This window comes from Hevea brasiliensis, chromosome 18 (genome assembly GCF_030052815.1).
Source record: "Hevea brasiliensis isolate MT/VB/25A 57/8 chromosome 18, ASM3005281v1, whole genome shotgun sequence".
NCBI lineage: Eukaryota > Viridiplantae > Streptophyta > Magnoliopsida > Malpighiales > Euphorbiaceae > Hevea > Hevea brasiliensis.
This window is the reverse complement of record NC_079510.1, coordinates 27,639,390-27,653,148: the sequence shown is the minus strand read 5'-3', so window position 1 is coordinate 27,653,148 and position 13,759 is coordinate 27,639,390. Positions and strand designations below refer to the sequence as shown.

The 13,759-nt window shown below is 32.5% G+C and overlaps 1 protein-coding gene across 5 annotated transcripts in view; it reads left to right on the top strand.

Annotated features, from left to right (window-relative positions):
- LOC110657196 (uncharacterized protein At5g08430) overlaps window positions 1-13,759 on the top strand; it is a 45,373-nt gene that overhangs the window by 11,576 nt on the left and 20,038 nt on the right. For all 5 annotated transcript variants that reach the window (XM_058140446.1, XM_058140445.1, XM_058140442.1 and 2 more), the window contains one exon: window positions 9,239-9,289. In XM_058140446.1, coding sequence (XP_057996429.1) covers window positions 9,239-9,289 — 51 coding nt within the window. The remainder of the gene's footprint in view (window positions 1-9,238; window positions 9,290-13,759) is intronic.

Genomic DNA, 13,759 nt, shown 5'->3' with positions numbered 1-13,759 from the left:
TGCTACCAATCTTTAGTTCATCACGCATGAGATAATCATCTTCAACATTCACAAATGATGAAAAAGATTCCTCAACTTCAGTTTCTGTAGCTTGTTTGTTCAATAATCCCAACAACAAATTGTTCTCAACTGCACCAGCATGTCTTAGTTGATTGTGCAAAGCTCTGATGGCCATAACATCTTCTACAGAAGTTGTATATTCAGCAACACAACACCCTTCATTATCTAAGATTGCAACACTTTCATCAAGGAACTTGATATCCATGTCACCATGAATTCCAATTTGATTATTTTCTTGCCTTAATTTCTTGAGTTCCTCAATTATATCTTCCATGCCCTCATCACCAAACCTATTACAAATCCTCTTCTCAAATTCCTCGCACAACAGATTAGCCTTTCCCTTACGCTAGTTATGAAACCACGAATTTGCCATACTATTAAAATAAAGCAGCAATTCTCACTCTTCGATCCGTTGGCACCTTATAGATCTCAAAATACTTGTCACATTTTCTAAGCCAAACCCTAGGTTCACTGCTATCACAAGTAAACAACTCAGTTTTGGCAGTAACCCTAGTATCTCCCTATTTCCCATAGCAGAAGATACACTCACTTGCTCCTTTTGATTCCCTTTTACAGCCACCTTAGGAACTGGCGAGATTCCTTGCTTCCTTATGCTTCTTGCACCACGTTCCCTTCAACTTCCTCATTCACAGCTCCTTTCCCTTTTCCAGAAAAAAAAAATCTATTCATAATGTTCTATATTTCATTAAGCATCATTTTCTTCATTTCCTCCATTTTCTGCTCAATCTTCCTATCAATGGCTTATTGCAAGATTCGGAATTTCTCCTGCAGTTCATCTGTTTTAATGGCTTCTTGACTCAGCACTACACTCTTAGGCATCTTGCATCACAAGTGGAATGAATTGGAAGCAAAGCCCACATGTGAAGAACTTGAAGAAAGCAAAGAAAATAAGGAAAGGGTAGAAATCTGATGATTGGAAAGTAGAATAGGAACTTGGGGAAAGAAAATTTTGAGAGAAAATCAAGAAAATTACAAAGAACTCCAAGAATCGGTTTTCAGTATAATCTGGAGTTTCAAGAACTTTAAGAAACAAAGAAAATTAAGAAAGAATAGAGATCTAATTCTTGGAAAGCAGAAATTTGAGGAAGAAAGAAGATTTCAAGAAATTGGAGAAAGAAAATACGAATTCCTAACAAAACCCTAATTTTAGGGTTTGTACCTTAAAGAAAAGAACTAACGAAAAGATGAAAGGAGAAAGAAAATACGAATTCCTAACAAAACCCTAATTTTAGGGTTTGTACCTTAAAGAAAAGAACTAACGAAAAGATGAAAGGAGAAAGAAGAAAGAAGGAAGAAGAAATAGTAGAAGAAGGGAAGAATTCTCAGACAAGAAGAAGAAGAAGAATTAGAGGGAAGAAGAGAGGAAGAAAGAAGAATAGAAGAAACCTGGTATTTGGTAAGAGTGATCTACCATAGATGCTGTTGATCAGAGAGGAAAAAGACTTATTCTCATTAATCTCAATTGAGTATATACACAGGTGTGTGTGTGCGTGTGTGTGTGTGTGTGGCACTACACACACACACAGAGATATTCTATAGTAACTAGGAAACCTGTACTAATAGGAAAACTAACTATATAGGACTTTACAAGGTTGACTTTTGTGACACTCTCCTTCAAATTAGAGTATAAATGTTAATCATGCCCAATTTGTTATAAATGTAGTCAACACGAGTTTCATTCGGAGCTTTTGTAAACATATCTCCTAACTACTCTCCAATTTTGACATGACCTATTTAGATGATCTTCTATTGAATTTTTTCATGAACAAAGTGTTACGTATAGCAAAGCTAGATATGGGAAAGGAAATAATAGGAATGAAGCTATAGTTGCATGAGGAGGTGATGTAGAACAAGAACAAAGAACAAAACAAGGAGCAATCCTTGGAAAGAGAACTAATTCTCAATAATTTTATTAATCTCAATAATAATCATATTCTAAACTATAGAATAATAGAAAATTAGCTTTATTTATAGAGCTTACAACCCTAATCAAATTAGGAGTAGAAACCCTAATTCAACTCTAATTAGAAATACTAAATAAGATAATTAAAGGAATAATAGGCCTAATATTAATAAAATTCATAATCAATAAAAACTCTTTAAATGTTCTAATTTTATAATAATTAAAATTCCTAAATAAACTTCTAAACTTCCTATTTTGCATTATTCTCTCTTAGTTGGAAAAAACTCGTCATCGAGTCTTGAAGTGCTGAATGATTACAAACCAAATACAGAGAACACGCAGTATAATCTTTTTGGATGGTAGCAACAAAATTGATTGGAAAAAGTTTATACTCTCTTTTGTATTCTTGGAGACATCTGGATAGGCAAAATCAATAAAAACAATAGTTGAAAAGTCCTTAGGAACAAGATTCCAATTTTGAAATTCTCTCCACAAGTTGATTTTCTTCAATTTCAATTGGAGTTTCCACAGCTTGATCAACTTCATGCTCTGGAATAAGCTCTTCAATAGGTAAAGGTTCAACAATCAAAACTTTGGATTTTTTAATTTCAGACTTTTTAAACTTAAGTTCTTCAGGTTGCTTGTTTTGTTCCTCATTTTCATTTTCAAGTTGCTCTACAAATTCTTCTTTTCGTTCATCTTCAAAGTCAAACTTCTTTTCTTGCTTTACAGTTTTAATTTCTTCTTTAAATTCTCGCACATTTATCGATAACTTATTAACCTCTATTTTTGATAACTCATCAACTAGTACTTATACTTTTAATAACTTATCAAGCTGTGCTTTCAATTTTTTATCGCCTAAAATCACAAGTTCTTTTCTACATTCTTCAAGCTCTCTTTTTTTAACTTGTAAGAATTGTTGTAATTTTTTATATTCCCTTTCCTTATCTAGTAAAATCTAACTTCTTGGTACTCACTATGTAAGAAAGAACACCTTTCACGATCACATTTATAACTATAATTATCTATCCAATGACATAGAGATAGTAATTGACCCTTATAAAATCTAATGTCATAATTAATTTCTTCGAGAACATTTTTGTAGTAATTGATCTCCTCTTTTAGCCTTTCAATATAAGTTTTCATGGTATATGAAGTAAGAAAACATACCTTACTTGAAGGAAAAAGCTCAAAATTCAGCTTTTAAGAGTTGTTTTTGCTGAAAACGAGCTGCAAAATCAGATGCAGGATGTCAAACTTAGCAAGGGAAGAAACTCTTAAAATTTTGCGGATGAGGCAGTGATGACGTGGTAGTGATTGTAGGTGATGTGGCATTGAAGTGACAAGCTGATGTGGGTTGTTGCTAGGGCCAAATCCGTTGCCTGTAGTCTCACAATAAAGCTGGATGAGCTTGTTGAGTGTGAAAGCTGATCCAAATACCTGATCCATCAAGTTAAAGCTCCAGGGGCGTTGGATTGGAGTTCTGACGACGTGAAGAGACAAATCGGCGACGACGAGTTGCTGGGCTCTTCTAGTTTTCGATTTTTTATTTTAATTGTAGGCAGTAAGGAAAAATTTCAAAGGACAAAAACTCCAGTGAGAATTTAAGGAATGGGAAGACTTAAATGGGAAGTCTGGTAATTTTGTAAAAAGCAATGGAAATTTGGCTTGATGTTAAGCTTTGACACCAAATTGATGTGGAACAATAACAAGAACAAAGAATAAAATAAGGACTAATCCTTGAAAAGAGAACTAATTCTCAATAATTTTATTAATCTCAATAATAATCATAGTCTAAAGCTATAAAATAATATAAAATTAGCTCTATTTATAGAGCTTACAACCCTAATCAAATTAGGAATAAAAATGCTAATTCAACTCTAATTAGGGATACTAAATAAGATAAATTAGGAAATAATAGACTTAATAATAATGAAATTCCTAATCAATAAAAACTCTTTAAATTTCCTAATTCTATAATAATTAAAATTCCTAAATAAAATTATAAACTTCCTATTCTACGTTAGGAGGAGAGTAAAGTAGTTATTGTAGAGGGAGTCTTTGCTGTATAAATAAGAGAAATGTATTAGAGGAGATACATTCCAAGAATCAATAAACAAGAATACTTTTCTCTCATCACTGAATATTCTGTTCCCTTATCATCCAATCTATTTCTTTTCTCATCCAATCTACTTCTTTTCTCATCTATTTCTCTCTCTTTCTGTCCCTATTCCTCTATTTCACTAAGTGTGTAGGCTGTTATGTAACAAATTAGTATCAGAGCCCTATTCTAAGCTGGGTTTGCTTCCAATCCTTCAACAGTCACAAGCCTGAACAGATCAATGGGAGTATTCCAGAATTCCAGGTTTCTTTATGCTCTTTTCTCTCTCTCTTCTTTCCCTCTAAATTCTTCTTTCTCCTTCTCTGAAATTTCTTCCTTTTTTCCTTGCAAATTCTTCTCTTTTTCACATCCATTTCTTCTACTTTCTTTCTTGAAAATTTTGAATCAAATTCTTTTTTCTTCTGTTACTTTCTAGTTCTTTCTACTATTCTCTTCTTTAATTTCTCATTTCCAGCATTTCAAGAAACCTGCTTCTTGAAAATCTTGAAATTTTTGTTCTTCCTCCACCTTTTCCTTAATTTCTTCATTTTCGAGAATCAGACTTTACCCAAATGCCAAAAATATTTGAGGAAAAAAGGATTTTTTTTCCTATCTTGAGAGCTACCTTATTCTTTTTCCCTCTATCAAATTCTTCTCAATCTCTCTATTTCCAGTTTCTACCCTGTTAGGGTTTCTTTTCTCTATTCCTTCTTGAAATTCTTGAAATCCTTATTTTTGCAACTTCTATTCCCCTTTTCTTTGTTCTTTTCACTACTTTTTCTTCTTCCTTTTTTTTGTAATTTTCTTCCAATTCCAATATCAATTCCCTACTTCAGGTTTGACTTTCTTTTAATATTTGCTTCCTCAAATTTTCCTTGGGAAAAAAAAACAATTAGAGTATCAATCCATGGACGTACAATTTTGGGAACAAAAGGATCTCAAGGGAATGCTAGAAATTTTTGAAGGAAGAGTAAAAAAAATGCTTAGAGGAGTTGCTATATCAAAGATGGCAAAAATTGGATAAATTGTTAGAGGAGCAAATAGAAAGGCCAAACTCTTTACTTAAGAATTCTTGGAGTTGCTGAATGAAAAAGGAGAGACAAGGGATTTTGATGTTAAGGAGGAGACTGACCTTCGTGATGATGCAACATTTCTTCATGGTGATGGAGACAAGGAAGGGGTTGATATTGTTGGTGGTGGAAAAGCAGACAAGGTTGATATTATTGATGGAAAGGAGATTGTCACGAATCAATTAGATTCAATTGAAAATGAAAACATGGCTGCTAAGGATCAAGATGACATACCTGTTGAAGTTCAAAAATTAGCAATTTATCCACAGCTGGGATTAGTAGAAAAATATGAACATTAGTTTAGTGCTAAGATGGAGCAACATTTTATTGTTGATTTGTCTAGTATAGGTGAGATATATGAGGATGGTGATTATTGGCAACTATAGTTAGCATTGGGGAAAATACGAGTTGAATAATTCATTCACAAAACTAAACTTTTTACTACAGATCTTCTTGAGAATGTTTTTGAAAACAAGAAACATAAAGGTATTTCAAAAAGTATGTGTATTGGTAGCAAGTGGCAGTATTTGGGGAGCCAATATGGTGAATTCAATTGTTTTATTCCTATCAGTCTCGTGAAAGACGAATGGGAAATATCAAGAAGAGAGGAAGAAAATTAAACCACCAAATGGTATTGTGATCTTGAAGGAACAAACATGGGAATTTGGGAGAAGAGAAAGGAAGAAAATTAACTGTGTCACTTAAGAGTTCATACTTTCAGCTGATGAGAAGGACGTACTTGAAACTTCCAGCCCTTTTTTTTTGGGCCATTAAGTTCATATTTTCAATTGCAAACGAGGAAGTACCTGCAACTTTTAGTTCATATTTCATGAATTTTCACATTCTTGGGGACAAGAATGTGCTAATGGGGGAAGGTATTATTACATATAGCAAAGCCAAATATGGGAAAGGAAATAATAGGAATGGAGCTGTAGTTGTATGAGGAGGAGAGGAGAGTAGAGTAGAGTAGTTATTGTAGAGGGAGTCTTTGCTGTATAGATAAGAGAAATGTACTAGAGGCGATTCATTCCAAGAATCAATAAATAAGAATACTTTTCTCTTATTACTGAATATTCTTTTCTCATTCAATTTATTTTTTTTCTCATCCAATCTATCTCTTTTCTCATCTCTTTCTCTCTCTTTCTCTCCCTTCCTCTATTTCATTAAGTGTGTAGGCTATAATGTAACACAAAGTGACCATCAATTTCAATATGTTTAGTCCGTTCATGAAATATAGGATTAGAAGCAATATGGAGAGCAGCTTGATTATCATACCATAATTGTGAGGGCAACGAGATCTTAAGACCCACTTCATTGAAGTATCCACATTATTTCACACACTGATTGTGTCATAGATCTGTATTCTGATTCAGCACTTGATTGAGAGACTACGTTCTGCTTCTTACTTCTCCAAGATACCAAATTGCCTCCCACAAAAGACATAGTACCTTGTAGTTAACCTTCTATTGGCCTTAGATCCTGCCTAGTTTGCATTTAAAAAAAATTTGACATTCAAATGTTCATGATTACTATATAATAACTCTCGCTCTTTCAAATAGCACAAGATTTGTCCAAAAGCTTTCCAATGGGTAATAGTTGAGGAAGTCATAAACTAACTCACAATACTGATTGAGGATGCAATATCAGGGCGAGTTACTGTGAGATAGTTTAATTTACCCGATAATCTATTGAACTCTTCTAGATTTTCAAACAATTCACCATCCTCTGCTACAAGTTGCAAATTTGGAGTTATTGGTACACTACAAGGCTTAGCACCTAATTTCTCTGTTTCTGCCAATAAACCAAAGACATATTTTCTTTGAAACAAGAAGATAATATTCTTTTCATAATTTTAATGCCTAGGAAATACTTTAATAGGCCCAAATTTTTTATTTGAAATTGGATTTGAAGGAAGGATTTAAAGGATGAAATGCCTACAGAATCACTTCCTGTGATAACAATGTCATCCCCATAAACCACTAGCAAAATTAAACCAGCTTCATATTGCCTGTAAAAAATTGAATGATCACACTTACTCTTTTGTATACCATACTCCTGTATCTCTTCATTAAATCTTTCAAACCAAGCACAAGAACTTTGTTTAAGGCTAGAAAAAGATTTTCTAAGTGCGCAAACTTTATCCAACTCCCCTTGAGCAACAAATCCAGAAGGTTGCTCTATATACACCTCTTCCTGTAGATCACCATGAAGGAAAATATTCTTGATATCTAACTGATACAAAGGCCAATCATATGTAGCTACTAGAGAGAGAAACATCTGGACACCGCAGGAGAAAAAGTGTTAAGAGTAATTAACCCTATACGTCTGTGCATATCCTTTGGCTACAAGGCAAGCTTTTAACCTAGTTATAGAACCATTAGGATTCACCTTCACTGTAAACAATCCTTTGCAATCAATAGCTTTCTTACCAATGGATAAAGACACTAGTTCCTATGTACTATTAGTATTTAAAGCCACCATTTCCTTTTCCATTGTCATTGAAGTTTCAGAAAAATCATCAATTGATTTTACTTTACCCTTTTATTACACTCAGGGGAAGATATATGATCTTTCCTAGGCATGGGCATGGTTTGGTTCTGGGCCAGCAGTGCCAGTCCTAAGGGTCGAGGAATCTTGGTTCGGTTTTGGTTCAATCTAGTTTGATCAAATCTGATGGCCATTTTTTTTTTTAAATTCATTTTTAAAAAGTGAAAAATCCAATTTTGACCCATAGCCAGACCTAACCAGACAAAATCGGCATGGTCCGATTCAAGACAGTTCTAGTAAAATCTGGTTTTGTCCAGTTCCAATCGAAACCCGGACTGGGCCAATGTCTAATCTTCCTTGTTATAATGCTCTCTTGTTTTCCCTCTTCAATGGTTTCTTCTTTGATCTTAAAGTGGAAATCCTCTTAACATTATGTAGAGAAGCCTCATCACTTGGTAAACTAAGTCTTTTGTGTGCAAATATAGTTATGATTCAAAATTATACGTGAAAAATCTCATCCTTAATATTTCAAGGCACTTGTAATAGTAGGAACTTGCCATTAGCTCATGTAGGAGGTTAATTTTTTAATTCAAGTACTCAAAATTTCCACGAGTTTATGCAATTCTAAAGCTAGTATTAGGGCTTAGTTGAGTTACAGTGATAAACCAAAGAATTATGTTCCAATGAGATTCATGTGAAATCTGACTCCATCTTTTCTACCTTTATCACTTTTCTTCTGACTTACTTTTAGCAAAATTGTGGATTTAGGTTTGGATTTAAATATTTGAACAGTGGTAAAATCTAGTTTTGACCAGATGTCTAATCTTTCTTGTTATAATGCTCTCTTCCTTTCCCTCTTCAATGGTTTCTTCTTTGATCTTAAAGTGGAAATCCTCTTAACATTATGTAGAGAAGTCTCAGCACCTGGTAAACTAAGTCTTTTGTGTGCAAATGTAGTGATGGTTCAAAATTATACATGAAAAATCTCATCCTTAATATTTCAAGGCTCTTGTAATAGTAGGAACTTGCCATTAGCTCATGCAGGAGGTTACTTTTTTAATTCAAATACTCAAAATTTCCACTGGTGTATGCTATGCTAAAGCTAGTAATAAAGCTTAGTTGAGTTACTGTGGTAAACCAAAGAATCATATTCCAATGAGGTTCATGTGAAATCTGACTCCATCTTTTCTACCTTTATCACTTTTTTTCTGGCTTACTTTTAGCAAAATTGTGGATTTAGGTTTGGATTTAAATATTTAAACAGAGTAGTTGAATGCAAATTTGATCTGGCAAATGCAAAATCCAAAATCCAAAATGTCTTTTCATTATGGAATTCCTTGAATGCTGCAACTAACACCCTTATGGTCTTGTATGGTGAGTTACAATCATTAGCAAGTAAATTGACTCTGCTTTTGGATGTTGAAATTGGGGAATAAAATCATGTAAAGTTGAATTTTTCTAAGCATTTTTTTAATAGATGAACGCTATCATCTTTTAGCATCATTTTCCAATTTAATTTTCTGTGGTTTTGAAGGTAGGTTGATTTTTTGACTGTTACTCAATGTTTTACTAATGTTAATTTTTTTACCTTAATAGGTCGAGTTGGAAGAGAAGGTTCGTGTCTTGCATCAAGATGTAACAAATCATGTAGGTACTTGGTTTAACAAAAAATTTAACCATGGAGTCTTGTCTTTTTACCCCTATTAGTTGGGTATCTTTCAAACAATGACTAGCTTCTTTAATGTTGATGTTGACATGCCACAAACCTAAGAAAAAAAAATTTACATTATTATGGATTTACTTTTGTGAACTCAATGTCTTCAGCATACATGTATTTGTGAAAAAGATGTGGACTGTATGGATTGACAAATTAAAGTTCAGGAAATGATAAACCTGTATATTCTTAATGCTGCAATAGAGAACTTAACGTGCCATATCATAAAACTTGAAATACTTGGATAACATTAAGTAAAAGCTGGTAACTTATCATTTGTCAACATAAAGAAAAATTTCATAAAAGTGCAAATTTATAGATGCCATTTTGAATATTTATGCAAATTTGAAATTTTCTATACATTTGAACTTGTAAACTACAAAGATTAGCCAATTTATTTATGGTCATAATAGGAAAGCCTAAGAATTTTATCTAAAAGATCCAAAGCTTGGTTGCTCTATATGAAATACTAATTTGCTAGATGGACAACTTAACATAGAAATCTATCATCTTATAATGGAGAGGTGGGCAATGCTGGAATAATCATCAAATTGTACGAGATAGGATACCTAAAAGATTTCTTGCTGATAGCTTGAAGTAGATGGCTTGTAGGTATCTCTTTAGGCCTATTTTTAAATTGATTTGAAAGCTCAAAAAAGTACAAACTTAAGGAGAGAACTTGAGTTTGTGACCAAGTATGACTAGGAAGAAATAGCAGAAGAAAAGATGAGTTTCAGGGGTTGTTTGCAGTGTAGTTTTGGCATTGTGAGCAACACTCATTAATGATTTTGGAGAAATTTGAAGAAATTGAAATTATTCAATAAGAAAGAAATTTTAGACTTGAATTTCATCAAAATTGCTTGCAACTTGATATATTGGTTAGAGGTAATTCAAATTTGTTTCTAAGGTAGATTTGAGATGTTCTAGTCATAGAAAATAGAGTAAGAACTCCTAAAGAAACTAAAATAAAGTTTCAAAGTGCTTTTTGCAATATCTAAAAGTGGTTTTATTGGGACATCAATTTCAATTTCAATGCCAAAACATAAGTGAATATCCTTTATAAGCTTTTTATCATTTGATATATGCCCAATAAGCTAGGCTTGGGCGTTAGAGCCAGATTTAGCATGTTTTTAAACATGTTGCTGCATGCTCCATCTAAGCGTTTGCTTTCGTGTGTTACGGTTAGGGCTGTGCATGGTTCTTGAAGGTCTTGAATCGAACCGAACTTATTTTGATGTTTTGGTTCGACTCTAGTTCTTCACTAAGAACCAAATTGGAACCGTGCCAAAACCGAACTAGATCTGTACCCAACCAAAAATCGAATTTATACATATGTTTTTTTTTTTTTCTCTCTCTCTATATATGTGTGTGTGTTTGTGTGTGTGTGTGTGTGTGTATAATTATAGATTAAATATAATATAATATTATATTTCATTTTTTTACATTTTCTTAATTATTTTAGTTATAAATACATTAAATTTCCTTATAGTTCCTAATTATAAGTCTACTATTATGCTACATACGCATAATTCATAATTATATTTGTATATTATAGATAAATATTACATAATTAATAGATAGCTAAGAGATATATTATATGATATACTTGTACTATTATACTGTATGATATATTTAATCATAAATTATATATATGTATTTTATAGTTAAAGATTATATAATTTTAAAATAGTTTAAATATATATTATATGATATATTATGTGTTAATAGCCCAGAATGATTTTATTGCGGTTGCGGTCTCATTCGCGGCCATGGATGCGAGTAAAGGAAACGGGCCTGTAACAAGCATAATGTAACATTAAAGGCTTGTCGCTATGCAAATTTTTGAAAAATTTACAAAGTACGTGAAATGAATAAATATTTAAAGTTATAGTTAAAAATAAGATGTACAATTAAATAATAAGTACAAATATATCAAATAAAGACATTAAGTCCATTATTCTTTTACATCATTAATTTTAATCAATTTAAAACCAAAATAACTAAGAATATAGTAAATAATTAGCCTTATTACTACCAAAATGAGTGTGTAGGAGTTATTGATTATCTTAACTTTGATCCTAGAACTGGGATTGAGAGCTTTGATCATTAGTTTAGATTGTAAACTTACTATGTGATTAGGTTATAAACTTACTACATAATTTATGAAAATCAATTTCAAGAGTTAATTTCATGATTATTTTCTTTTCTTAAATTTTATCTTTTCAACGCCTAAATATATACTTAGAAAATATTATTAAATTTTAAAACTTTTTTTGATATTATTTTCTAATTATTAATGTATTTACGTAAAAATATTCAAAAATAGCTAAAAATTAGAAAAAAGAAAAAAAATAACTTGCCCTTTAATCTACTTCACTTGAAAACTACCCTGTCTATTTGATGATCCATTCTCAAGCTCAAAAATTTGTAGAGAAATGAATGATTTCACTTAAATTGGTTATGGAGAAAATTGAGAGAGTTGAGGGAAAATGGCTTTGTAGCCTAGAGAGAATGACGGGTGCTAAAATGAATTTTTTTGACCAAAAAAGGGTTCCTTATACAACATTTCACGTGAGAAAGAAAAAAAAAAATGCCAAGATTTTTTTGCTGGAAAAGTAACAACCATTGCAACCTTTACTTAAAGTTGGTAACGGCCGTTACCTTTATATAACAGCTATAACGGCCTTTACAATTATAAATTTAAAAATCCGTTAAATAATAGTGGTAACGGTAACGGTAACGGTAAGCGTAAGCCCAAAAAACCTTTAAATAATGACCATTATGTATTGAAACAGCCGTTATTTAAAACCATTCAAGTATAACATTATATGGAAAAAATTGCATAAAATTGTTTTAAGAACCGAGGGCCAAATTGGAATGTATCGAACTAAACTTGTGAATTGAAGAACTGAGAATCGTACCAAGCCGAAATCAAAATAATGAAGAACCGAATTAGAAGTGTGCCGAAATTTTGTTTCGGTTCTGGTTTCTAGGTATGCCCCGAATCAAAACCAGAACTGCACACCCCTAGTTATGGTCCTAGGTTTGAGAATGAGCGCACAACAATTAACAGAGAAATTTAATAGAGCATTGCTGGATTGTGGCTTGTTAGTTTTACGGCGTTTTCCTTTGTTACCTATTGTGAGTGTGAAGCGAAGGCTCATTAGAGAGAACCTTCCCATCTTCAAGTGTTTAAGAACTCAATGTTGAAATAAACAGGCTTGTATTTTATTGCTGAATAAAGTATTTAAATGCATTCTGATTTTTGATTAGTTATTAAATGGGAATATACTCCTTTACCACTTAGGAATATATTTCCTTAAACAAGTTTTATTCCCTATTACTTACTATTATTAAAATTAGGAAAACAGAATGCTAAGAGGCGCCCGGGTGCTCGCCTAGGCACCCAGGAGAGGCGAAATCGACCACCTTGCTTGGGAAGTGTCTAGTCGAGGCACTTTCAACTAGGGGCTTCCTAGGCGCCGAGGCAAGGCCAAGCGAGGCGTCACTAGGTGCCCCCACTTGAGAAAAAGACAAGATTTTTTTTTCTTTTGAAAAAAAGAAAAGTTGAGAAAAGAAAAAACTATCTTGATTTGTTTTCACCTTTTGGCATCTACATGATGACTAGAGAATTAGGATTTTGAGTTTGCATGAGATAATAAATGAAATTGAATAATGCATCTATAATTTTAAATTATATTATGTGTTTTATGGATTTGGCTTTAACATTTTGTGTTATTAGCGGAATGCTTTCGATATTAAAGTTTAAAACATATGATATATTATGAAATATGAATATGAAAATTGGCAATTTATTGATTGTGAAATATGTTAAGACCTTTTTTTACATTGTACATTTAATTATTTATTATTTTAGAATAAATTAGGACCTCACTTTGCTTGGGCAAGCGCCTTGGGCGATGGAGGACTTTCTTGCCTTAAGGGCACCTAGCGCTTTTGACAACACTGCAATCAGTTTTGTGCTTCATTTTCCCATGTGAGAACCTCTGGTATACTTGCTGAGAATCTCTGGCTTGCTGGTTGTTCATAACATGGTGTTATGCAGCAAGATATTGGAGACAATTAAATATTCTAATTGTTGATTGTGACGTAGTGACATAAGTGATTGTGGGGATGGCTTATGAGAATTGATAAGATGCTTCACCATATAAAGGGTGGGAAAGTTTTGGGGGTTCTAATAAAAATAAAAGAGACGACAGAAGGATATGTAGAAGTTGCAGGTTTAGAAGGTCATGCTCTAACATTTACAATTTTTTTTTATGGTAAATAGTTTTTAATGCAAAATATTTGGCAAGAATCCTATATTGTTTGGATATGCTATCTTGCTATCTAAGATAAAATTACTTAAAGAAAATCCGTAATTGCATGGATTAGTAACTTAA